This window comes from Helianthus annuus, chromosome 3 (assembly GCF_002127325.2).
Source record: "Helianthus annuus cultivar XRQ/B chromosome 3, HanXRQr2.0-SUNRISE, whole genome shotgun sequence".
Classification (NCBI taxonomy): domain Eukaryota; kingdom Viridiplantae; phylum Streptophyta; class Magnoliopsida; order Asterales; family Asteraceae; genus Helianthus; species Helianthus annuus.
Window position 1 is genome coordinate 147,914,232 of NC_035435.2, and position 25,955 is coordinate 147,940,186.

General features: G+C 39.0%; 2 protein-coding genes and 1 long non-coding RNA gene across 4 annotated transcripts; 1 reads left to right on the forward strand and 2 right to left on the reverse strand.

Moving 5' to 3' along the window:
• Positions 1 to 1,365: 1,365 nt before the first annotated feature.
• On the reverse strand, positions 1,366 to 2,136 carry LOC110928072. Its single transcript, XR_002586115.2, has 2 exons — positions 1,681 to 2,136; positions 1,366 to 1,591 (listed from the first exon to the last, which is right to left on the reverse strand). It is a non-coding gene; the product is annotated as an uncharacterized LOC110928072 (long non-coding RNA).
• Positions 2,137 to 3,458: 1,322 nt separating this feature from the next.
• LOC110929928 (NADH dehydrogenase [ubiquinone] 1 alpha subcomplex subunit 8-B) lies at positions 3,459 to 6,063 on the forward strand. Its single transcript, XM_022173115.2, has 3 exons — positions 3,459 to 3,566; positions 3,680 to 3,892; positions 5,685 to 6,063. The coding sequence occupies exons 2-3, from the start codon at positions 3,705 to 3,707 to the stop codon at positions 5,815 to 5,817; spliced, it is 321 nt and encodes a 106-aa protein (XP_022028807.1). The 5' UTR covers positions 3,459 to 3,566; positions 3,680 to 3,704; the 3' UTR covers positions 5,818 to 6,063.
• Positions 6,064 to 10,144: 4,081 nt separating this feature from the next.
• On the reverse strand, positions 10,145 to 24,480 carry LOC110929926 (mediator of RNA polymerase II transcription subunit 15a). 2 transcript variants are annotated; one of them, XM_022173114.2, is made up of 10 exons: positions 24,002 to 24,480; positions 23,852 to 23,904; positions 22,958 to 23,032; positions 22,457 to 22,826; positions 22,296 to 22,348; positions 21,196 to 21,259; positions 10,886 to 11,039; positions 10,626 to 10,737; positions 10,449 to 10,550; positions 10,145 to 10,366 (listed from the first exon to the last, which is right to left on the reverse strand). In XM_022173114.2, the coding sequence occupies exons 1-10, from the start codon at positions 24,402 to 24,404 to the stop codon at positions 10,361 to 10,363; spliced, it is 1,392 nt and encodes a 463-aa protein (XP_022028806.1). In that variant the 5' UTR covers positions 24,405 to 24,480; the 3' UTR covers positions 10,145 to 10,360. The 2 variants fall into 2 exon arrangements, with proteins under 2 accessions (XP_022028806.1, XP_022028805.1); XM_022173113.2 differs by having other exon boundaries at positions 23,852 to 23,913.
• Between the last annotated feature and the right edge of the window lie 1,475 nt (positions 24,481 to 25,955).

Consider the following 25,955-nt stretch of genomic DNA (forward strand, 5'->3'; position numbering starts at 1 on the left):
ATAAAATTTGGGAAAATTGATATGTACATATTTTTAAATGTTGTAAATGCATTGTTTTTTTTTTCACCAAGTTCAATTGTGTGCAGAAAGATGTAATTGTAAAATACCTGAAGCGTGTTCGTCATCCATGATGCTATGAGATTGAAGCTCGCGAACCTGTTCGTTTGGAGATTGGTTGGGCAACGATAGGAAAGTATGAAGACTACGGAATATACGCGATGCGATATATGATGGGAATCATTGAAGATCGCTGGGACATTTTGAGCTGATGTTCTTTGAAATGGTTTAACCTGTTAGCTTAACTACTATAGTAATACACATGTGTAAGTGCTATGAATACACATGTGTATACATGTTGTGGAGACTGTTGGGTACATAGGATAAGTGTTGGTGACGAAGTACACATATTTTGAATTTGGTTTACATGAACTATACGATCTATCGATTTAATTGGTGTGAAAAAATGGATTTCAACTTAAGGTTGTTCAAAATCATGTAAACTGGTGGCTTAATTTTTATGCTGGTGTTAAAACAATAACTTTGCTTTTGTTTCGCTCGTTTTGCTCAATAGACTCGTTACTATGCTTAGTTTCGCTTGGTGTTAATCATGTTATGTGGACCTATCATGTATGGGATAACGTTTACCGTCGCCTTAATGTTCGTTTTCTGTGTATATAGTTGTTGGTTGTATGGTCGCGCAGATGTGCATTCTTGAAATTACAAGATAGTACAGCTTGTTCAAAGACTGATTAATTCGTACACATGTGCAACCCAAAATATTCTAATTAATGATAGTAATAGAAAAACCAAATACACATGAGTTACGGTAGAAAATAATAACCTACTGAACTAATAATCGACGAAAATATATATGGTTTGTCAATTGTCATGGAGTATCGAATTGCAAATTTTTATTCATATAATTTCAATTGGGTCTCAGTTAGTTTTAAAAAAGCTTTTTGTAGTGATGAGCGCTTTATCAATATCCCACCCCGACCGGGGTAACGAATCAAACTGACCCGATAACCGAACATCTTGTAGATTATTACCCGAAATAATACCCAACATAAAAGGGTCGGTTCCGACCCATTTTACACTCGATTTCGGTTACGTATTGGTTACTACCCGAACCTAAATCTAATTGAAATCTTCAACTCCAGTAAAGGGTGTTTTGAATATGTGAAGCTAGTCAAGCTAACATATGATTAACTGTTTTGGCCTGTCTTGGTCTATTTACTATGCATACAGCTTTGTTTGTTGTAGCTTAACAATAGCCGATTGTAATATTTTGAGGTCTTTATAATAAGGTTTCAAATAAAATAATCCCGTTAACAGATTCTATAATCCAATTAATCATAAAAAAGATTTAAATTAAGCAGCAAGCAAATTGAATAGCATCGTCAAATGTATTATTCATTAGCGCAAACACATCTTAGTTTCAGTTACACACAATTCCTCGGAACAAACGTACACAGTAGCTTTAATACTGAAAATGCAATCACTAGTATTGTGGATGCTATTTCATGACATTTGCAGCAATGAATCCATTTCAGTTATCACTTCTAGGAGGTTTAGTGGACACAAAAGATGCCTGCAATAGAAAGTTCAATAAAATCTTCTTTAGATGTTTAGATTTAAATTATTAAAGTTCATTGACTAACCAAGTTCTATGAAGTTTACCGTGTCAGTAGGTGCTGGGGTCCACTCGTTGGTAGTGAGGTTCCCCTTGCAAGAAGCATGATGTTCAAATTCAGATTCCGGGACTAAGTTGAAGCCATTTGTGTTATCTACTTTGATGAACCCTGTTCCTGTCTGGCAGATCAACAAGCACAATATGGTAAGCTTGGTTATTTAACGTATCAACCCGTCATATTTGGTAGATGTGGCGAAATGGGTGAGTTGGGTGACAGGTCAAGGTGGGCATTTTCTGGATCACTTGAAACGGGTCAGGTTAAAAAGAAACTCTTAGACCAGTTTTTCTAAACACTTAGCGTGTCAACTGTAAAATATTATTACAAAATTTATATCATTTCAGTAATAATCCAGTTATTTGTGAACAAAAGATTTAGGAGGTTTTATGCATTAAAAGTTTTAGTTTGATGTCGTTCAATCTATTCAACCCATTTGACCCGTTTTCGTTTAAGCTCTATTTTTACCATTTTGCTTGTTATCTTTGTTACAACTGGAATCGATTGACTCATTCACTAAAGAAATGGGTCGATGGTCATCTCTAATATTTGGACCTGGACGCAATTGATATGTACATATTTTTAAGTGTTGCAAATGCATTGGTTTTTTTTTCACCAAATTCAATTGTGTGCAAAAAGATGTAGTTGTAAAATACCTGAAGCGTGTTCGTCATCCACGATGCTATGAGATTGAAGCTCACGAACCTGTTCGTTTGGAGATTGATGTCGTTCAATCTATTCAACCCATTTTCATTTAAGCTCTATTTTTACCATTTGACTTGTTATCTTCGTTACAACTGGAATCGATCGACTCATTCACTAAAGAAATGGGTCGATGGTCATCTCTAATATTTGGACCTGGTGCTCGTTCAGTGCTCTGAGGAATTAACAAATTGGTTGCAACATCAGGCTGACGGTTTGTATCTGTCACAAATTATACATCTTAATAATCATAAAAGCTAAATAAAACATAACACAGGTGTGTATTCGAAATCATGTTAATCCAAAAGCTATGGCTTAGATTGCTGGGATAAATAATCAGATTTACGCGCGACACTGGATACAAACTTGTATACACGATTGTTTTAATACTATACCTTGCTGTTGTTGTCCTGTTCGTTCAGAGTTCTGATGAATTAACAAATTCGCAGAAACAACATGTTGATCGTTCGTTTGTGTCATAATTAGTAAATTTTTAGTGGAACAAATTCGCTGCTCAATTGCTTGTTGATGATTAGAAGAACCAAGTGAATGATGGTTGATGATCTGAAGAACGAACTGGAAGATATGGAGTATGGACACAATTTTTTTTTGTTGATGGATTCAATTTGAATTTGATCGCCATATTGAAGTGTGGGTGGTTATGATCTGATAACTGCCAGAAAATAATTAAATAGATAATTATATATAAAACTATAAATGTTAAAAGACGATCCTACCCTTGTGTATTAGTTAAGAAGATCTATGGCCAGGATTTGTTCGTTTTGTTCATCAATTAGGAAGTGTTCACAAATGAACCTAAACCTATATATATATATATATATATATATATATATATTCAGATATTGTATGGAAAAAGACTTAAATGTATCTACTTTTGTCAGTAAAATTACCAAAATACCCTTCTAGTTAACGAATATATTAAATGGAGTTAAGGGCGGGGAACAAATTAGAATAGAAGTACAAACAACAAGTAGCAAAATGACTATTTTTAAACTATTGGGGCAAAAACTGGTTAAACCATATATTTTCGATATTTTTTTGTTCAAGTTTGATTAATAGATTACCCCTCTTCTTATCCTATTTGACAAATCCACCCCTGCCTTCTCATTCTACTCGCTTTCACCACTTTCCGGCAACAGTTGACACACACAAAAGGTGAGGAAACCCTAATCAAAATTCCGTTTCGTGTTCATCTTCGATTCAGTATGATTTCTTTAGTTTACATTTGATAACACAACGACCTCATTTATTAATGCTGATCTTGATAGGGCTTCCAATCGATATCAAATTGAGATGGCAACTGCGGTAGATGCCGTCGGAGAACCGATTCCGACATCGGCGGTGCTGATGTCAGCGTCGAAGCATATCGCCGGTAAATGCAGAGGCCAAAATATCGCCTTTTTGAAGTGCAAAAAAGACGATCCTAACCCTGAGAAATGCCTTGATAAAGGCAATCAAGTCACCCGTTGCGTTCTTTCACTGTGAGTCTTCAGTTTTTTGCATATTTGAATCTCGCATTGTCATCTACATAGACACATATTAGTTATATTATGTTTAGGGCTGCAAACAAACCAAACCTTCAACAACAGTTCGTGAACCGTTCGGCAGAAAGTTCGTTTATTAAAAACAAACAAACATGAGCAAGAAATTTCGTTCGTTTAGTTAAATGAACAAACATGAACAGAGGCCGCGATTGTTCATTTATGTTCGTTCGTCAACGTTCAGAGTAACGTGTTCGTTTGTGTTCGATAGTTCGTTAGTGTTTTTAGTTTTTATATTTTATTTAAATACTTCAAAACTCCGACAAATAAAATGTTTAATAAGTGTCAGTGTATTAGATATTTTGTGCTCATTTGCGTTCATCGGTGTTCGTTTCGTCCGTTGCCTAAAGTTAACAAACAAAAACAAACAAACACGAACAAGTACATTTCCTTAACAAACGAACACACACTGACACACAAAATCTTGTTCGGTAAGTGTTCATGAACAGTTCGTGAACACATATTTCTTAACGAGCGAACACGGACAAGGTCTTGTTCGTGTTCGTTCGGTTCGTTTGCAGCCCTAATTATGTTCACTAGTTGATGAACTTGTATGATATAATTTAAGACTTTAAGTTATGCTCAAAGTTTAGCTGCAGAAGTAATCTTATTGAATAAGTGTCTAACCTCGGGCGAAAAATGCCGCCATCGGCCCGCTTCATGTAAGGCTTTTTACAAACCGCTTTGATCGCCTCACGCCTGAGGCGCGCTTTTTTAAAACCAAGATCCACACTATAGTCTATGTAAAGACCTCTTAGGTAAGAGTCCATCTTTTAGCCTTAGTCACATACATGATATGCTAAATTTGTTCTTTGCATTGATAATTGATTACCATCTTGATTGTTAGAGCTCAATCATTTTCTAGTTTTTTGTTATGGAAGACTCAGATTTGGTTTGGTTATTGTGAAGAACAGTCTAGGAGATCAGTTCTTTTTTCTTAAATGGTTAAAAAATGTGTATGAATTTGGAAAAAAAATTAGACTTTTCAATGATAGGAAAGCATCTTAATAATACTAAAATAACTAAAAAACTAAAAGCAAAACATCAAAAGATGGTTAAATTTGCTGAAGTTATATTACAATTTGTTCCATTCATTGAATGTAACCATGGTTTCAACAAGCTAAAGAAACATGGAGAACCTTGTCTTAAACGCTATTTGAATGCGACTTCTATTAACACATCTTTAGCTACTTTTGCCAAAGTTAGACACGTTTGATTTTAATCATTATCACCAACAAAGTTCTTCTCCTGAGTAAACAGCGGATAGCCGGATATTTTGAATATGTATCTACCTTGAATTTTTGGAGGTCAACATGAGGATATTTTTTTTCTCAAACAGCTATACCAAAAACCTCATCTTTCATTTTTTAATCATGCTATCCACGTTTTGCTCATTTCACTTACGAGAATTGAGATTAAAATAACAAGATTCTTGCGTATAGGTGTATTGACTACCCGCATATTGACCACAACTTATTCAATTTTATTCGTGATCAATAATATTTTGCACCACTTAAAAGAATATTGTTATCTTTGGACTACTATGGTAACTGATAATGCTTCTTTAATATATCTTCATCAGAAGTCCACTTGTACTTGCACTTGTAGCTACTTGTTCAAAAATACGACCTGGTTAGTACTACCAGGTGGTATTTCAAGAAATGCATATTGCTATCTTTATATGGAAATCTGTAGGTTTTCAGTGATTTAATTTGGAAACTTGATTATGCAGGCTAAAAGATCTTCATCAGAAGTGCACAAAGGAGATGGACGCTTATGCTGGCTGTATGTACCAAAACACCGATGAATTTGAATTATGTCGTAAAGAGCAGAAAGATTTTGAGAAAGCTTGTCCATTAAATTAACCAGGTTGGAATAACTCTATTTCACAGCCTCCTTAATAAATTTCCACACTTTCTATGCAACACTTTTCGAGCATTGTTCTAATGATCAATCACTTTGCGTCATTCCCGTTACAATAAGACTTCAAATTTTCTTGAATATTTGTGGATCATTGTTGTATGGAGTGAAAACTGCCATTGCCTTGAGTGTTCTTTTCATTGGCCAACATATACTGCTATTGGAGTAACTTTTCAATCACTCTTTTTTAATATTCCTCTTGGCAAGATCATTGGAGTTTATATACTTTTTTTTGGGCTCGGTTCAGTTAAGAAAACTGAAGATGTGTTAGTAGAACATTGTGTGCGCTATGAAAGTTATAACGTACAAATCACATTCTTTTATCTGTTTTAACACATGAGTAGTTTCATTACTATTCATAAGTTAAGGCAGGTGTTTCCTATGCTATCAATTTCCATAAATGATAAGCTTACATATACAACTATGGTTTATAACTACGAATATAAAAATATACACTTCTATAGCAAAATTCAAAAAAGTTTTCAAGCGTACACAATATTATGATCAAAACGTAAATGATCTATCTATTTAGATCAGTTCGATGGGAATAGGCTATTATATCTCATAAGCTTTAGCTATTTTTTCTTAAAAGTGTAAAAATATGTCGCTAGTTTGTAAAACTATCCCTAAAAAGGTAAAAATAAAAAATGGATAAGACTATCAAAATATCCATTTAGATCAATAGCCCAATTAATCCCTAAAAAGGTAAAAATAAAAAATGGATTAAAACTAGATCAATAGCCCAACTAATCCCTAAAAAGGTAAAAATAAAAAAATGGATTAAGACTATCAAAATATTAATTTAGAATAGCCCAATTAATATATGGATCAAAATCGAAGTTATTAATTGATGTTAATGGATCAGAAAACGTTTTGACAATACTTATATAATTGTTGGGCCCAATATGAAGTATGCTTAGGGGGTGGGGTGGTCACTAGTAGTAGTGATAGAATTCTATCACTCACAATATCTAATCATGTTTCGCCATGTCAGCAACCATTTTTCATCACTCACAACCTTTTTTGGTGGCAATGGTCATCACTCACCACCACACCCAACAATTTTCCCCCAACCAACAATTTCCCTCACAAAAAAACCCATCACGCCGTGAAGAAAATAACGAAATCGGGTTTACCGTTGAACTATCACGCGTGACACTTGGAGTGGCGGTGGGAATTTGTTTTTTCCACGCGTTGAAAAGTCCCCATCACGGAACAATAACATTCTAGCCCGCCTCCCCTTATAGAAGACCAAGTCTTTACGGTTTCAATAGGAAAGGAAAAAATGCACTTAAGGAACTTATACATAGTGTCTTTTGGATCAAATAAACCATATTTGTGTATAACTTTTCCAACAATATTGAAAAGATGAATCAAAGGTACAAGATGCAATGATCAGCCCTTTGTTTTAGAACCGTAACCGGAAAAAAACATAAACCGGTTTTTCTTTTTAAACCAGTTTTAGGACCGAACCAAACCGACGATTTGTGACCGGTTACTATTCTTGATCTTTGCAAAATTTTTTTTGGCAAAAGACCGGTTAAAAACCGATCCAAACCGGTTAGACCGGTTACTGTTTTGGGTTTGAAAAACCGGCTATAAAAAAACCGATATTTTTTTTTGGATAAAAAAACCGGTTCGGTTAAAAACCGGACCCGTTTTAAAAAAAAACCGATTTGTACACCTCTAATAAACCCATCCTTGTTCTTTAGCACTTTGAGCTGGCAATTTCGACCCATTTATCTGTTAGATTAGATGAGGTTGTGTTTGTTCTATAACGATTATAAATGTGTAAAATGAAACTAAGAATAAAACATGTTAAAAGCCAGGCCGGCCAAAGTGTATTTTGTAACTTGTAAGGGTGAATCACTAGACATGACAACCAGTGGTGGATCTAGGAATTTTTTTCTATGTTTTCACTCAAAATTTTATAAATTCTATATGGGTTCTTACTAAGAATTCCAAACCGAATGGATTCCTGGGACCTGGTAATTAGGGCTAGATCTGCCCCTGATGACAACCCATACTATCTAATGATATATGCGTCGTATAATGCAACGAACATTATATCTATATCTAGAGAACATGGAATTGATACCATGGAAAATCCCTGTTCCGCCACATAACATAATATCTTTAACCCGTTACCCCACCCACCCATCCTCACAACGGCTATACTCCTAGATATGATAAAAATACATGCAAATGTGCATCTTCTTTCCTTGAATTAGTACTCCAAGTTTGGAAATAGTAACCAAAGACATGGTTGAATGTATTTTTGCACCACTTCCTACTACTACCAAGCCTCAACTAAACTTACCTACGCGGCTACGCCTAATAGGGTAACTTGCAGCCATCAATTGATTATGATTGAATGACATAATACTCACGACCAACAATCTCTGAAATTGTAACAACGAATAACGATTTACCTATTTGACCATAACACTATTTAGGCACAATGAAAGTGATGCGTGTTAGTGTATATATGTTTTTAGATATATATTTAAGCCCTTTTTACACTTTTAGCCAAGTTTTAAATTTATAAAACACGATATTTACTAACACTAAACACACATATGGGCAAGTGCACCCATCGTGGACGTAGTATAGTGTTGGTAAGATACCGAGGTCGTCCAAGGACACAAGAGCTTTTAATACCGGTTTATCCTCAACGTCTAATCAAATCAAAAAGGTTAGAAAAATGTTTTAAACTAAGAAAAATAAAAACTAACTAAATGCTGAAAATAAAAATAAAATAAAAACAGATAGACAAGATGAATCACTTGGTTCCGACACGTGTATTAGTATAACCTTTGATTATTTTCGCACTTTTGCACTTGTTTAAGAGATTATCTTAGTTATTGTAGTAGGCCCCTCTTTTGAAGGCGACGTTACCCTCAACCCAGTAGTTTGAGTCAGCAAGGATACAATCCTAAAGGGTCGGATTATTGAAAGATAATGAATTAAGTTATTAATGCAAATTATGGTAGGCCCCGCTTTTGGCGGTGACGTTACCCTCGGCTAAGTAGTCTGAGTCAGCAGGGATACAGTCCTAAATAGCCGGGTTATAGTATTAATAGTAGTTAACTTATGAGGGGGTCAAAAAGTTTGGATCCCCGCCATCCAATACCTATGGGCATTGAAGGAGATCCTACTAAATTTGACCCAGGTCCCAAGCAGGACCTCTAAACGCTGAACAAGGGCAAGACCCTTACCAAACCGTTCCCTTAACCCCCGACCAGGTAGCCAACATACCTCCATATAGACCGTGGAGATATGAATGGTGAAAATCTTTTATTTTATATAGACAGTAAAATAACGCCAAGACACCACGGACAAACGATAAGGAAAGATCACCTTCAACATAAGTAACTAGTTATTAAAGTCATTAATACAAAACCAAATAAAAAGTGCAAAAGATTAAAAATAAAAAGTATTATACTAAACACTTGTCTTCACCAAGTGATGTAAGAGACTTAGGCAAACATGGCCTTGATTGTCAAGAACTCTTACGATCAATCTTGGATCCCGAGACGACTCACACACTCTACGATGGACAATGGATGATGGTGGTGGATGATGGTGTTATAGTGGTGGTGGGTGGTGGATGAAGTGTGAGAGAGGTGGTGTGCCAAGGGATGAGAGAGAATGAAGCCAAGCTCCTCTATTTATAGGCTGAACAGAAGGCTGGACACGGCCCCGTGCCCGCCTGCACTCTCTCTCTTCATTAATTGTAATTGCGAATTACAATTAATGCGCCTGCTGTACTTTCACCACGCCCCCGTGCTCGCTGGACACGGCCCCGTGGTGGGCAATGGAAGCTTCTACTGGTTTGTCTTTTCTGCTGCTTCCTGGGCACGCCCCCGTGTTCGCTGGACACGGGGCGTGTTCAGACTCTGTTTCCTTCTTTTTGCCTTGGGAGGTGCCGTTGAGGGTCCGGGCAGTCCACTTTTGTTCCTTTTCTTGTATTTATGGTAGAATTAGTGGTCTTTTTGCTTCTTTTGTGATTTTGAGCTCATTTCATCCTGAAAATACAAAAGGAAGACAAAAACACTCTTTTTCCAACATTAGTACTTAAAAAGGGTTAGTTTTATGCCTTAATTGATGTGTTTTATATGTTGCATTTTACACACATCAGAAAGTTGTACACATAGATAGCACTGTATCAAGAATTTGAGCATATCACCCAAGCGGTCATTCCATGAATAAGCCTACCTTTAAAAATCAAACTTCAATTTGGCAATTGGACGTCACGATAAAGAATGCAAATGGATGAACGCCACATATATATTGGAATATCATTATGCATACCCAACATATTATACACTATGAAGGTTTAGATAAGTTTTTATTCAAATATGCAAATTACAAGAAAGGAAGATTACAACTATACTTGTTGCCAGGGTAGCATAACTTCAAAGGACGATATACCAAGATTATGAAAGTGAGTTGTTGGGGCCCACTCACTGCATTTCTTATATGAACTTATTCCTGCAAAAATCATATTTATTAGAATCAACCGTATAACATTGAATGATAGTGTATTATAAAATGCCTGAATCTGTGCGTTTACACTAGTGGCAGCAGAGTTCGACTGCATGGGGTCTGATATGGGATTTTGTGATCTAGTCTCCATAGTCAGCATCTTCAACGGTATCTTCTGTAAATAATCAGACTGCAAACCCAAAAATTGACATGGTTTTTAGGCCGACAACACAAAATTGTATATGATACAGAAAACACAACAAACCTGGCTTGTAGCAGCAGTATAGATCTTCTCTTCAAACCTCACAGCTATTTTCTTAAGCTCCTCTAGTCCCTCGTCTCCAGAGTATGGAAGATGCCTCTTCAACGTATCCAATCTACACAAGATCAGCACACGCCACTCAATATCTAGCAGAGAGCAAAACATCATTTTCCAAACAATCGACACTCGAGTAGGTTGTTTCAACTTTCAATCTTTTATCACACAAAAATGAAACAAGAAATTTTAACAATATAAGTACATACATCTTGTATGTTATTCTTTCCCGTGAATCTGCTGCCAGTTGAGCCCTCCAATCACCTGATTCCGTGGTGGGGTCACCAACAGCGCCACCTGCAACCTGAGTAGGACTCCCATTACTCGTATCCATATCTTCTCTTTGATGATCGATTTTCAATCCTATTGTGACAATCGACAAATGAAAATATTTTAAAACAAAAAGCAATAAAGATGGATTCTACTTGTTTCTGGCACAAGTAAAAATTAACAATAAACGATCTTAGAGTATCTCCTTCGCTATCCAGGTGGAAAAGTCTGAAAATACTTTCAGACCTCTCCCACGGACACCAATTGTGTGGGGACCACACAGACAAACCATTTTTTTTTAAAATATATATTCTAAGATAAAAGTGAAGTGTGAGGTGGAGGTTTGTGTAGGCTAGGGGTTGGAGGAAAATTGAACAATTTTAAGGTAAAGGTCTGGAATGATGTGGCGTGTTGAGGTGGAGGGTCTGAAAACAAACCCAACTTTAGCGTTGGAGATGCTCTTAGAGCATGTACAGCGGGACGTCCGCTTGTGGGTGCAAACGAGCCGAGCCGAGCCCGAGCTCACGAGCTCGGCTCGATTCGAGCTTTATTTCTAAAGCTCGAGCTCGGCTCGAAGGTAAGTTTTCAAGCTCGAGCTCGGCTCGGGCTCGACTCGTTTAGTATTTATTAATTAATTTTTATTAATTATAATTATTGTTATACATATAATTTAGTTATTTTTTTATATTTATATGGTAAATATTATTATTTAAATATATGTTTAATATATTAATAAAAAACATATAAAAAGAAAGCTCGTTAAGGCTCGCGAGCCGGCTCGAGCTCGATAAGCGAAGCTCGGGCTCGGCCTCGTTTACTAAACGAGCTTGTTTTTAGGCTCGGGCTCAAGCTCGAGCTCGAGCTCGTTTAAGCTCGGCTCGTTCGAGCTTTTTTTCGAGCCGAGCTCGAGTAGCTCGCGAGTAGCTTGGCTCGTTTGCACCCCTACGTCCGCTCATTGGACGAGGCTTGTTGGAGGCGTGTGACTAGGACCGGTTTGGAGAAGCTGGGCCCCTCAAGGCTTGTTGGAGGCGTGTGACTAGGACCGGTTTGGAGAAGCTGGGCCCCTCAAGCGGACGAGTGTGGTTTGGATTGAGTGGGACCACCCATTCACATGCTATGGACCGTGTTGTTGTTGTGGGTGCTTTAACACATAGCTAGTTAGCTACAACATAGCCAGAAAACGACAAATTTTACGTACAAGTTAGACCACCCGTAGTGGGGGGGTGGGGGGGGGGGGTTGGCGTTTTTCCCCAAAAAAACGGCCAACCACGCCCTTCCACCGCTCCCAGGGGCATTTTTGTTGCGAATTTGGGTTGGGGCGTTCCAAATTAAACGCCGGGTGGAGAAATCTTGGGCCAATCAGACCCTTCCACGGTTGGATGTATAAAGATTGTATAAATATGAGTAATGATTGAATGGGGGTTATGGGGCATTATACCATTACACCCGTTTTAAGATAATGCCTCATAATGCCCACATGCTCACTGGACCGCCACATGGCGCAAAACGCCCAAGGGTGGGTGGGGGCATTATCTTCCCCTCCCACAGTCCCACTACACATGGTCTTAGACCATGTGTAGTGGTACACATGAATAATGCCCCTACCTATGGGCGTTGTGCGACACGTGTCATCCAAGTCAGCAAAGGGGCATTATGGGCGTTTTCATATACGGGTGTAGTGGGATAATGCCCAATAATGCCCCATCAATAATTACCCAACTATTATCTTTTGTTGGAAAATAAGTGAAAATAGCATTTTTCACAAATATAGGAAAATGATTTTTTCCTATTTTGGACTAGAAATAAATATAATAAAATGAGCGGGTTTTATGTATTTATTTGTGGGTTTGTGTTCTATGTTGGAAGAGCTTCGCAACGAACTAAACCACGTCCAAAACCGAGCTAAGATGAATGAGATATCGATGCTCAAAGTTGGTTGTTTGGAACATTCAATGTTGAAACTAAAGGGAAAGTAGCACCTTGTCCCACATAGAAGGAGGGATGGAACTTAAATGGGTATTTAAGGTGGAACTCTCCATCCTTATTGTTTCATGGAAGCACTCACTAGTGTCCTCGCGAAGGGTGCGGAGCACCCTAACTCGCACTCGCACTCGCACACGCTCGCGCGCGCGCGTGGCGTGGGCGATGAGGCGCAATGTGGCGCTTTGATGGCGCACTTTGCACTTCGCACGCTCGCATCGCCGCGAGCCGCTTGAGAGCCGCCTTTGTATTTTTGACCGCGCGCGCGTGGTGAAGCACAAGGGTTGCAAGGACCAAGTGGTAGGTGATACGGCGCATGACGTGGCAGTCATGCGCACGCGGGTACACGAGGCGCGCGGTTGGGCGCGTGGTGCATGGGTCCTACTGTGCCGTGTGCGGCGCACCAGAGTGAGCCAATACGGCGCGACTGTGTGGCGCGCACGTATAGACTCACAGGTGACGTGGCGCACGCCGCATGGAAGGACTTGAGGTGCACCGCCGCACGCCGCATGGAAGGACTTGAGGTGCACCGCCGCACGGCGCATGGACGGACTTGAGCCGCACCGCCGCACGCCGCGCACGGCAGTGAGCCAAGAGGCCGCACGCCGCACGGCAGTGAGCCAAGAGGCCGCACGCCGCATGGCGCACCGCGCATGGGCGCGCGCGCGCGCAGAAGCTTCCAGCATTGAATGACAGGGCAGTTTCAGTCCAGCTTCGTAACTGACGAGTTAATAGGCTTTGACTGAGAATTAAATGACGTATTAAATTGCATTGAAGACGTTTAATGCAATTTAAACCTCTCATTTAATTCATTTTGACTGTTTCAACCTAGGAGCTGTATAAATACAGCTCCATACCCACTTCAGAAGGATACCAGCAACAACAACAGCAAACAACTTTCTCTCTACAAAAATTAAAGATCTTCTCCAGCATTCTTCAAGGTAGCCTTCGGGTTGTAGGCTTTCTCCGGCAGTACGCTGCTCCGGCTGTTGTACCCTGGGAAACAAAACGAGTACTCTTGGGAGACTCGGAATTTGTTTTAAGGGAAGCGTGTTGAACACGTGCCTCAGTCAAACTCTGCTTCTACACCTTTCTTGTATTTTGGATTTTTCAGTTGTAATAGTATTGTTTATTTTTTCTGCTTTCTTTGTATTGTAATCAGTAATAAAATTTGTTTATTTTATTTAATTTATGCGAACGGTTCCTACATCTTTAAAAGCAGAAAAAATAAACAATACTATTACAACTGAAAAATCCAAAATACAAGAAAGGTGTAGAAGCAGAGTTTGACTGAGGCACGTGTTCAACACGCTTCCCTTAAAACAAATTTTTAAAACCGTTCGTGTAATCAAAACCATTCTGATTGTGATTCAAACCAGTTTTGTTTTCACTCAGTTTGTGTTTTAAAAACATATTTTTTTTGGTTTTCATCTTCAAAGGTGCGACTTTGGTTGAAAACCAGTTTGGTTACTTATAGATTGTCCTGAAAAAAAAAAAAAAAAAATTGGTAATAAACTTTCTGATTTGGTCTTCAAAGTTGGACTTAGAAGCCAATCAGTAAGTTATAACTAATAAAAATTTTCTGTTTTTTGGTCTTCAAAGTTGGACTTAGAAGCCAATCAGTAAGTTATAACTAATAAAAATTTTCTGTTTTTTGGTCTTCAAAGTTGGACTTAGAAGCCTAAACAGTAAATTTGTGGTAAAAATTAAAATTTAATTGTTTACTTCTGGTTTTTGCGTAAATCAGAATATTTTGTCTAAACTTTTAAAATTTTAATTTTTTTTTTTTTTCAGAATGTCGACCTCAAACAACAACAATACGAATGTTGTAGTTGGAACCCCTGCCAACACTGTGGGAGCGTCCACAGTGGCAAATCATGCTGAAAGACCTGAGAAGTTCTCGGGTCTACACTTCAAGCGGTGGCAACAGAAGATGTTCTTCTACTTGACCACCATGAACCTTGCGAGGTTCTTGACGGAAACCGCTCCCCAACCTGCGGAAGGGGAGACCGACGCTCAGGCTCTGAGCGCGGTAGATGCGTGGAAGCATTCGGATTTCATATGTCGAGGCTATGTACTCAACGGTCTCTCGGATGCTTTGTATAATGTGTACTATAATATCAAGACTTCCAAAGAATTATGGGAGTCCTTGGAGAAAAAGTACAAAACGGAGGATGCGGGAACAAAGAAATTTGTTGTCGCCCGTTTCTTGGACTTCAAAATGGTTGATAACAAGCCGGTTATGAATCAAGTCCAGGAGTTGCAAATTATACTAAATGACATCCATGCCGAGGGAATGATACTTAGCGAGACATTTCAAGTGGCAGCCATGATTGAGAAATTACCTCCTGCTTGGTTGGATTTTAAGAATTATCTTAAACACAAGCGGAAGGAAATGTCGGTGGAGGACCTTGTTCTTCGTCTTCGTATAGAAGAGGAGAATAGGATCGCCCTAAAAAACAGCCTTGTGCAGCCTAGTGCTAGTGCAAACGTGGTTGAGCATGGGCAATCCTCTAAAGGCACAAAGGGCAAGGGGAAAAAGGACAAAGGGAAAGGGAAAGCAAAGGCTAGCAACCTTGGACCGAAGAAAGGGGTTGTGAAAAAGAAACCTCAAGCGTTCCAAGGGACTTGTTACAACTGTGACGAGCCGGGGCATCGGGCTAACCAATGCAAGAAACCAAAGCGTGAGCGTGCGCACATGGTGGACGAAGACGGAATGCCTTTGGTGGCAATGATTTCCGACAAAAGCGCAATGATGGATGAGGTCAATACTGTGACCAACACTCCAAAAGGATGGTGGGTTGATACGGGCGCGACCCGTCACGTTTGTGCAGACAAAAGTCTCTTTACCACCTTCAAGGCGCTTTCTGGAGAAGAGAAGCTGTATATGGGAAATGCAGCCACCGCTGACATCATGGGTGAAGGAACGGTGATCTTGAAGTGGACTTCGGGGAAGGAGCTCACTCTAAGCAACGTGTTGTATGTCCCAGACTTGCGTAAGAATCTAGTCTCGGGATGGTTGCTTAACAAGTTTGGTTTTCGTTTAGTTTTTGAGAGCGATCAATTTGTACTAACTAAACGAGGAACGTATGTAGGCAAGGGCTATGCCCAAAATGGAATGTTCAAATTGAATGTAATGGCTGTCAAGAACATGAATAAAATTGCTACTACTTCTACTTATATGCTTGAGTTTTCTGAATCGAATAAATGGCATGGTAGATTAGGTCACGTAAATTTTAATTCTATACGCCGTTTAATCAATTTAAATTGTATACCAACATTCCATATTGATTCACACTATAAATGTGAAACATGCGTTGAATCCAAACTTACAAGAACATCATCAAAATCGGTTGAACGAATAACCGAACCCCTTGATTTAATTCACACTGATATTTGTGATTTAAAAGCGGTACCCACAACAGGTGGAAATAAGTACTTCATCACGTTTATTGACGATAGTACTAAATATTGCTATGTATATTTACTAAAAAGTAAAGATGAAGCAATAAGTAAATTTATCTTGTATAAAAATGAAGTTGAGAATCAACTTCAAAAGAAGATAAAAGCTTTGCGAAGCGATCGAGGAGGCGAATATGTTGCACCTTTTGCCGAGTTATGCGCAAAAAGTGGCATTATACATGAGTGTACACCTCCTTACTCTCCACAATCAAATGGCGTAGCGGAACGAAAGAACCGCACATTGAAAGAAATGATGAACGCCATGTTGATAAGTTCTGGGGTGAGCCACGAACTGTGGGGGGAAGCCATTCTCTCGGCTAATTATCTTTTGAACAGGATACCACTCAAAAAGAGAGACGAAACTCCATATGAGTTATGGAAAAGGAAGAAACCTTCATACAAATATTTGAAAGTGTGGGGGTGCCTAGCAAAGGTGACTGTACCACCTCCTAAGGCTCTTAGGATAGGACCCAAAACTGTTGATTGCATATTTATTGGGTATGCACATCAAAGTAGTGCACATCGCTTTCTTGTACATGAGTCCAAGAATCCTGATGTACACGTAAACACTATTATGGAGGTGAATTCTAACGTTGTGTCTTACTTTGAAAATGTGTTTCCTTTGAGAAGACAAACACATGCAACGTCATCAACAACTAATTTTGAAGTAGGTGGAAGTTCATCTACACCAGTTGATGAGGTGGTTCATGATAACACCCATGAACAACCTGAGGTTGAAGAAAGTGATCGTAGGCGAAGTAAAAGGCCAAGGGTTGAAAAATCCTATGGTCCAGACTTCGTTAGCTATATGGTTGAGGGCGAGCCCAATACATATCGCGAAGCGGTTTCCTCTTCAGAAGGACCTCAATGGAAAGAAGCAATAAGAAATGAAATAGATTCTATATTGCAAAATCATACTTGGGAGTTAGTAGATCTTCCACCTGGTTGCAAACCACTTGGATATCGTTGGATATTCAAAAGGAAGATGAAAACTGATGGAAGTATTGATAAGTACAAGGCTAGGTTGGTTATTAAAGGATTTAGACAAAAGGAAGGTCTAGATTACTTTGATACCTACTCGCCTGTGACGCGCATAACCTCGATTAGATTGGTTCTTGCTATAGCGGCTTTAAGAAATTTGGAAGTTCACCAAATGGACGTTAAAACCGCATTTCTAAATGGCGATTTAGAAGAAGAAATTTACATGGAGCAACCTGAAGGTTTCTCCGCCCCAGGTCAAGAGGGTAAAGTATGTAAACTCGTCAAGTCTTTGTATGGCTTGAAGCAAGCACCAAAACAATGGCACCAAAAGTTTGATCATGTCATGATTGACAATGGTTTCAAAATAAATGAGTGCGACAAATGTGTTTATTTCAAAGACACAAATGAAGGTTATGTCATCTTATGCCTTTATGTAGACGATATGCTTATCATTGGGAGTAATGATAAAATTATCAAAGCTACTAAAAGCATGTTAAAAGCGAGATTTGACATGAAAGACATGGGTTTAGCGGATGTGATTCTTGGAGTAAAGATCATAAGAACCCAAGAAGGTCTTGTGTTAAGTCAATCTCACTATGTGGATAAAATTCTTGAAAAATTCAACTCGGGAGATACGAGTGTCGCTCGAACTCCAGTTGATACCTCCCAACATCTCAAGAAGAATAAAGGAGTTGGAGTTGCTCAGTTAGAGTATTCAAGAATTATAGGCAGTCTAATGTATCTAATGACATGTACTAGACCCGACTTGGCTTACGCGGTGAGTAGGCTAAGTAGATACACCAGCAATCCGTGCGCGGATCATTGGAAGGCTATCACGAGGGTGCTTAGATACATACGATACACAAGAGACTATGGACTGCATTATACCCGACAACCAGCAGTGATCGAAGGATACACTGATGCAAACTGGATATCGGATAATAAAGATTCCAAATCAACAAGTGGTTACGTGTTTACACTTGGAGGAGCTGCTATTGCTTGGAAGTCTTCTAAGCAAACGGTCATAGCAAGATCCACAATGGAATCTGAATTTATCGCCTTGGATAAGTCAGGCGAGGAGGCGGAATGGCTACGTCAATTCGTGGAAGATATTCCAAGATGGCCAAAGCCTTTGCCAGCCATATGTGTACATTGTGATAGCCAATCAGCGATTGGTAGAGCTCAAAGCTTGATGTACAATGGCAGATCAAGGCATATGCGACGTAGACATAACACGATACGACAACTACTCTCAACGGGTGTTATCACAATTGATTATGTGAGATCAGCGGATAACATTGCGGACCCGTTTACAAAAGGCTTAAGCAGAGAGTTAGTAGAAACGTCGTCAAGAGGAATGGGACTAAAGCCCGTGGTTAATGGGAATATGAGGGAAACCTAACTTAGTTGACTGGAGATCCCAAGATCTAAGTTCAATAGGACAACTTAATCATATTACCAAAACGGAGTCACTGTGGGGGAGTACCCCAAACTAAATAAAAGGGAGTTACATATACTTCCTAGTCCATTCCAATCAGTGACATGAAGTGAGGTTAAGCATATTAAGGTTAATGATTTCGGGAAATCAAATAACCATGATGCTTTTAATGATTCAAGGGAATCACCTATGTTAGAGAGAAGTGGGGTCGCTTCAAATGGATTTGTGGGGTGCGCAAATCCTAGAGCTCTCGCAGAACCAGGCTAGTGTTCCAGGACCATAATAGGACACGAAAATGAGGAGTTGGCCAAACCAGGGAGAGTATTGTGTGAAGTGTATTGTCGTTTACACAAATGGGGGTATGTTCAAGGACATCGCGTCTACACACCGCTAGTAAGCTAAGTGTGCTTCACAAAAGAAGGTTCAAAGGCTTCAACCTACCTATCTTGCAATACTCAACTGTCGAAGTTTATCGTTGAAAAGTGTAAGGAAAAGATCCATTTCCATACATGTGGGGGATTGTTGGAAATTTGATGAAAATAGCATTTTTCATGTGGGGGATTGTTGGAAAATAAGTGAAAATAGCATTTTTCACAAATATAGGAAAATGATTTTTTCCTATTTTGGACTAGAAATAAATATAATAAAATGAGCGGGTTTTATGTATTTATTTGTGGGTTTGTGTTCTATGTTGGAAGAGCTTCGCAACGAACTAAACCACGTCCAAAACCGAGCTAAGATGAATGAGATATCGATGCTCAAAGTTGGTTGTTTGGAACATTCAATGTTGAAACTAAAGGGAAAGTAGCACCTTGTCCCACATAGAAGGAGGGATGGAACTTAAATGGGTATTTAAGGTGGAACTCTCCATCCTTATTGTTTCATGGAAGCACTCACTAGTGTCCTCGCGAAGGGTGCGGAGCACCCTAACTCGCACTCGCACTCGCACACGCACACGCTCGCGCGCGCGCGTGGCGTGGGCGATGAGGCGCAATGTGGCGCTTTGATGGCGCACTTTGCACTTCGCACGCTCGCATCGCCGCGAGCCGCTTGAGAGCCGCCTTTGTATTTTTGACCGCGCGCGCGTGGTGAAGCACAAGGGTTGCAAGGACCAAGTGGTAGGTGATACGGCGCATGACGTGGCAGTCATGCGCATGCGCACGCGGGTACACGAGGCGCGCGGTTGGGCGCGTGGTGCATGGGTCCTACTGTGCCGTGTGCGGCGCACCAGAGTGAGCCAATACGGCGCGACTGTGTGGCGCGCACGTATAGACTCACAGGTGACGTGGCGCACGCCGCATGGAAGGACTTGAGGTGCACCGCCGCACGCCGCATGGAAGGACTTGAGGTGCACCGCCGCACGGCGCATGGACGGACTTGAGCCGCACCGCCGCACGCCGCGCACGGCAGTGAGCCAAGAGGCCGCACGCCGCACGGCAGTGAGCCAAGAGGCCGCACGCCGCATGGGCGCGCGCGCGCGCAGAAGCTTCCAGCATTGAATGACAGGGCAGTTTCAGTCCAGCTTCGTAACTGACGAGTTAATAGGCTTTGACTGAGAATTAAATGACGTATTAAATTGCATTGAAGACGTTTAATGCAATTTAAACCTCTCATTTAATTCATTTTGACTGTTTCAACCTAGGAGCTGTATAAATACAGCTCCATACCCACTTCAGAAGGATACCAGCAACAACAACAGCAAACAACTTTCTCTCTACAAAAATTAAAGATCTTCTCCAGCATTCTTCAAGGTAGCCTTCGGGTTGTAGGCTTTCTCCGGCAGTACGCTGCTCCGGCTGTTGTACCCTGGGAAACAAAACGAGTACTCTTGGGAGACTCGGAATTTGTTTTAAGGGAAGCGTGTTGAACACGTGCCTCAGTCAAACTCTGCTTCTACACCTTTCTTGTATTTTGGATTTTTCAGTTGTAATAGTATTGTTTATTTTTTCTGCTTTCTTTGTATTGTAATCAGTAATAAAATTTGTTTATTTTATTTAATTTATGCGAACGGTTCCTACATCTTTAAAAAAAAGAAAACAAACTAATAATATTTGGAAGCTTCTTACTGGACAAGCAAACAATGCCCCACATACACCAGCGTTCTTAAAACAACACTTCCGCCCCATTTTCTGAAAACAACGCCCAAGGGACGGTCCGGCAGCGTGGAGGGGCGTGGTTCAAGGCAAAAACCGCCAGAAACCACCCCATTACGCATGGTCTTACTGTTATTCATTAAATTGAAGATATCCAAAATGTTACTGTAACACAAAAATGAAGTATGGTAATTAATGCTCTCCCCATAGCAGCCCTAAAGATTGAAATCAAAATCACATCAATTATGCCACTGAAGAGTACACAATTGCTTGCCTAAAGAGTTTGCATACATACCAGATGAGATGAGATGAGAAGTCCAATTGTGGGAGCCAATTGGACGTTGTAGTAGTCTCCGTCCCTAAGAAAACCCAAAAGTAGAAGTATTTTAAAGTAAACGAACGATCGACTGTAAAGTAAGATATATTTGAAGACTTCGGTCAAGCCTTTTTTATTCACATTTCAGTACCAACTCCATTTATTGAATATGAGCTCAAGATTATAAAATAGTGCTTGAAATGTATCCTTTTTTTAACCACTAATTTCTTTTAATTTCCGTTATATGTGAGACTTGAACCCAAAAAGTGTTTAAAGGCTTTGTCTTTGCCAATGGACCACCACCTCATTTTTCACACGAGAAAATATAGAGATAATGCGACTCATTTAGTAAGGGGATGCACTACTATCAGTAAAAACCATAAGAGAGAAATGCATAGACGTTTACCATATGGTAAGACTCAACTCAACTCATTTACACCCTAATTAAGCTATATTTCAATATATGAATGTCCAAGAGTTAGTGGACTCTTATTTGGATCAAGTGGATAAGGGGAAACGGGTAGTGGCGAAGCTTGGGGGGGGGGGGGGGGAGGAAGTCACCGGACCTAAAAATTTCTATAAAACTGGAGGTCGAAAACGTATATATCCAAAAATTTCTATACGAAAACTACATACTCTCCACTACTGAGCGAAAAGTTCGGGGGGGGGGGTGGTCGGCCACCCCCTCCCGCCCCTTAAAACGGGAAAGAAAAATCCTAAACTTTAAACGATCATAACTTTGGCTACGGTTAGAGTTACGGAGCTCACGAGTAATGGACTGAAAGGTCTTGACGGGGCGGATCTTGTGGCAAACGACGGTAGGTGGTTTGACCCAGAAGTCAAACCTAATTCACTGATTTAGGGCTCCGATTTCACTAGTCAACATTTTCCCCTATTTTCATTGAATTTCAGCACTTTTCATTTTCAGTCTAAAACACGTGATATTTATCAGCAACAATATATATTTTTTTTTTATTTTAAGATATCTTATATTTTGATAATTTGTTCAACTCAGAAGCAAATTGTGATGTCAACTGCTTTCGCTGTTTAAAAGAAATGTAAGATAATATATACAGCACCTTTTGATACACTTCCTCTTGCCAATCTCTGCCATTTGGATTGTCAGTTTGAGCTGCCGAATATAATGATGTTACACAAGGGTAGAAGTTTCATGTGTTAGCTTACTGAAAATATAGTTAAATATTTTAAAAAATAAACAGATAAAACTAAAAAAACCTACTTGATGAAGCCTCTGGCGTAGCTCTCTTTTGCGGACATAGCCGTTTCTGCATATCTATCACATTTTGCTTCTGTAAACCACCTGCTGTTGCAAGCCTTTGTTGCATATCCACCTGCTGCTGTAGCTGCGGGTGTGATTGTTGAACTTGTGTCAATTGAGAATGTGTCAATTGAGGGGCCGCTGGTTTCCTCCTATTTGAATTGAGGACATTAATAATCTGCTTCTCATAAGTACCCAACTTCTCTTTATAAATAGGTAATATTCCATGCTTAGGGATTTGTAAGAATTGCATGAAACGCTCCAACATGTTTTTGAACATTTTCAGCTTCTCGAGTTGCTTGTTTTTTGGTTGCTGAGGGAGATAATTGTGCTGGACAACAAAAGGTTCTCATTGAATTAAGAAATAAAATATCGCCTTTGGTTGTATGCATTTTCTTCACACGATTTGACATGCTTTAAAAATGAAAAAAATTCCAATTTTGATACGAGACACTAACGCACCTGCTGCAATTTGGAAACACTTTTCTGGTGCATCTCATTCAAATCTAACAGATAAAGGTCCTTCATAACTTTTATCTGTAATCAGATTAAAAAAATAATAAATAAATAAAAACAGGTCATAATGGTGACAATGCTATTCGAATGCAACAGTATTAATTCAAAGAGCTCGTATGAGCAAGATAATGGCAACATAGGGATAATTACAAACAAAGAACTTATATACGCTATTGACATTTGATTCATATATATCAGCAACGATTATTTTTTTTTGCAAAAGATCAAATACAAATAATCTTAACATACGAAACATACAAATTGAAGGAAAACTCAAAAAGACAAGGTGGCATTTTTGTAATTACCACCAACTATCAAAGTTACTATACAAATGTGAACTCAACCAAAAATACCTAAAAAACACAATTTTTTTTAATATTTTTTATAAAAAATCGCTACATTTTGTTAGCAAAAAAAAAAAAATTTTTTTTTGCTGCTACTAAAAGTAGCGAATTTTTAATAAAAAAATGTTAAAAAAATAAAATAAAATAATTCTGTGTGTTTATTTTTTTTATTTTTTTAGATTTTTTAAGGTTTTTTGGGGGTTTAGTTTTTAGCTTTGGGGGGGGGGGGGTGGGTTAGGTTTTTTAGGTATATTTGTAGAGTAACTTTGATAGTTATTGATAATTACAAAAATACCACCTTGTCTTTTTGAGTTTTCCTTCAATTTGTATGTTTAGTATGTTAAGATTATTTGTACAAGAACTTTCCCCTTACTTTATTTACTTTAAGATATCTTATATTTGAAAATCCGTGAGAAGAAAAGTAAAAATAAACTTTGGTTTCAATAATGGTGATGATTTTGTTCAACTCAAAAGCAAATTGTGAATGTGATGTCACCTTTTGATAAACTTCTTCTTGCCAATCTCCGTCATTTGGATTGTCAGTCTGAGCTGCCGAATCTAATGATGTTACAGAAGGGTAGAAGCTTCTTGAGTTAGCTCACAGTTAAATATTTAAAAATAAACAGATAAACTAAAAAACAACTACTTGATGAAGCCTCTGCCGTGGCTCTCTTTTGTGGACATAGCCGTTTCTGTATATCCATCACATTTTGCTTCCGTAAACCACCTGCTGCTGCTGCAAGCCTTTGTTGCATATCTACCTGCTGCTGTAACTGTGGGTGTGATTGTAGAACTTGTGTTGGCAATAAATTTGCTGAACTCTCCTGATTCTCTTGCTTAATTCGTATCTTATTAGAATGTGTGTGTTGTGATTGCTGCAAAGATTGCATATGTTGTGGAGGAAGTGCTTGTGATTGCTGCTGAGCGGCCCGCTTATTTGAATTGACGACACTAATACTCTGCCTCTCGTAAGTACCTAGCTTGTCTTTATAGTTAGCTAGTATTTCATGCTTAGGGATTTGTAACAACTGCATGAAACGCTCCAACATATTTTTAAACACTTTCAGCTTTTTAAGTAGCTCGTTTTCTGGTTGCTGAAGAAGAGAATCGTTCTGGACAACAAAACTTTATTATAAACTTCTTTGTTGTATGCTTTTGCAAGTTAACATATTATCTTTAAATGATTCTACATGCTTTTAGACACTAACTTACCCGTTATTTTATTGATGTTTTAAAGATAGTTTGACCACAAGTTGAACCACCAAAATCCTCAGCCTTTACTTTACTCACTGACTCGGCTGGAATCACCCAAGCTCGATCAGGGAGCGTTCAAGGACCTAAGCTTAACGTTTAACTCGTAATCGGTAATCTCGTGGTGAAGTCCGAATCTTGAACCATGTGTTTGTTTAGAATGATTTATAGGTCGGTTCAAGCTTCGTTTTCGCCGGTTTGAGTGTAAGAGAGTTGAAAGATTGGTGAAAACCGTCTTTCAATCCTTTTCCACCGTGAAATGTTAAGATCCTTGGAAGATTTTAGGTTGTTTATGTGGAAATCGGTTAGATTCAAGCTATTCAGGTCGGATTGATGTCAATCTTAGTGTTCTTTAAGAACACCATGATGACATCACCCAAGAATGCTTAGATCTTTGTGATTTCACGGTTGGAATTCAGATTTTGAAAGATAGAAAGATGGAGAATCGATCAAGGATCAAAAACGTACAAAGATTGGAGTAAAATACTTACAGGTTTGAGAGAAATCTGAGAAATGGCGAGAATAGAAGGCTGGTCGGTCAGAGCTTTTCCAAAAGTGGAAAGCTTGACAAGGACAACCCTATTTATAGGCTTCCAAAAGTGGAAAGGGGTTAGCTGATCGAACAGCATCCCTGATCGAGCGGCTGCCCGATCGAACAGCCTGTTCGATCGGCTAGCCTGTTCGATCAGATTGCCCTGTCCGATCGGCTTGCCTGGTTTTGAGTGTTTCGCGAAGATTTTTGATATTTCGATTTCGATAGATTGAAGAGTAGGGTAGGATAGAGTTTCTATTCAAGTTACTTTCAGTCCCAACTACTATATCTGACATACAAGCATCCTTACAACCTATTTTCAAAGTCGGTTTCGATTGTGTTTGATTATCCTTCGAGTCTCGATTGATTTGATTGGTTCACCACACCTTTTAACATAAAGGTAACATGCACAAGTAACACGTAAGGCACACACACACGTATAAAAGCATTAAAATTATCCACACTTGAGTTCGATGATTGATTTGATTAGCTTGATTATTGATTGACTAGCTTTATTGCATTGTTACTTCCTATCATTCACAGTCGGTCGTTGATTCACAGTTCGATTATCGGCCGATTAGTTTGATTATACAACACTTACTCCACATAATATGAAAATCAAAATGAAACTAAAATGAAATTAATCTTTATTGATCTTTAATTCCAATAACAGTCAACTCTTGACTTTGACTTTGACTTTTGGGAAAACACGGGGTGTTACAGCGTCCGAATATGCTTCTCGTGCACATTAGTCCCGTTTGACCCGCTTCTTTCCCAAAGCTTCCTTGCCGCTTACCAAGCATCAACTATCATATAT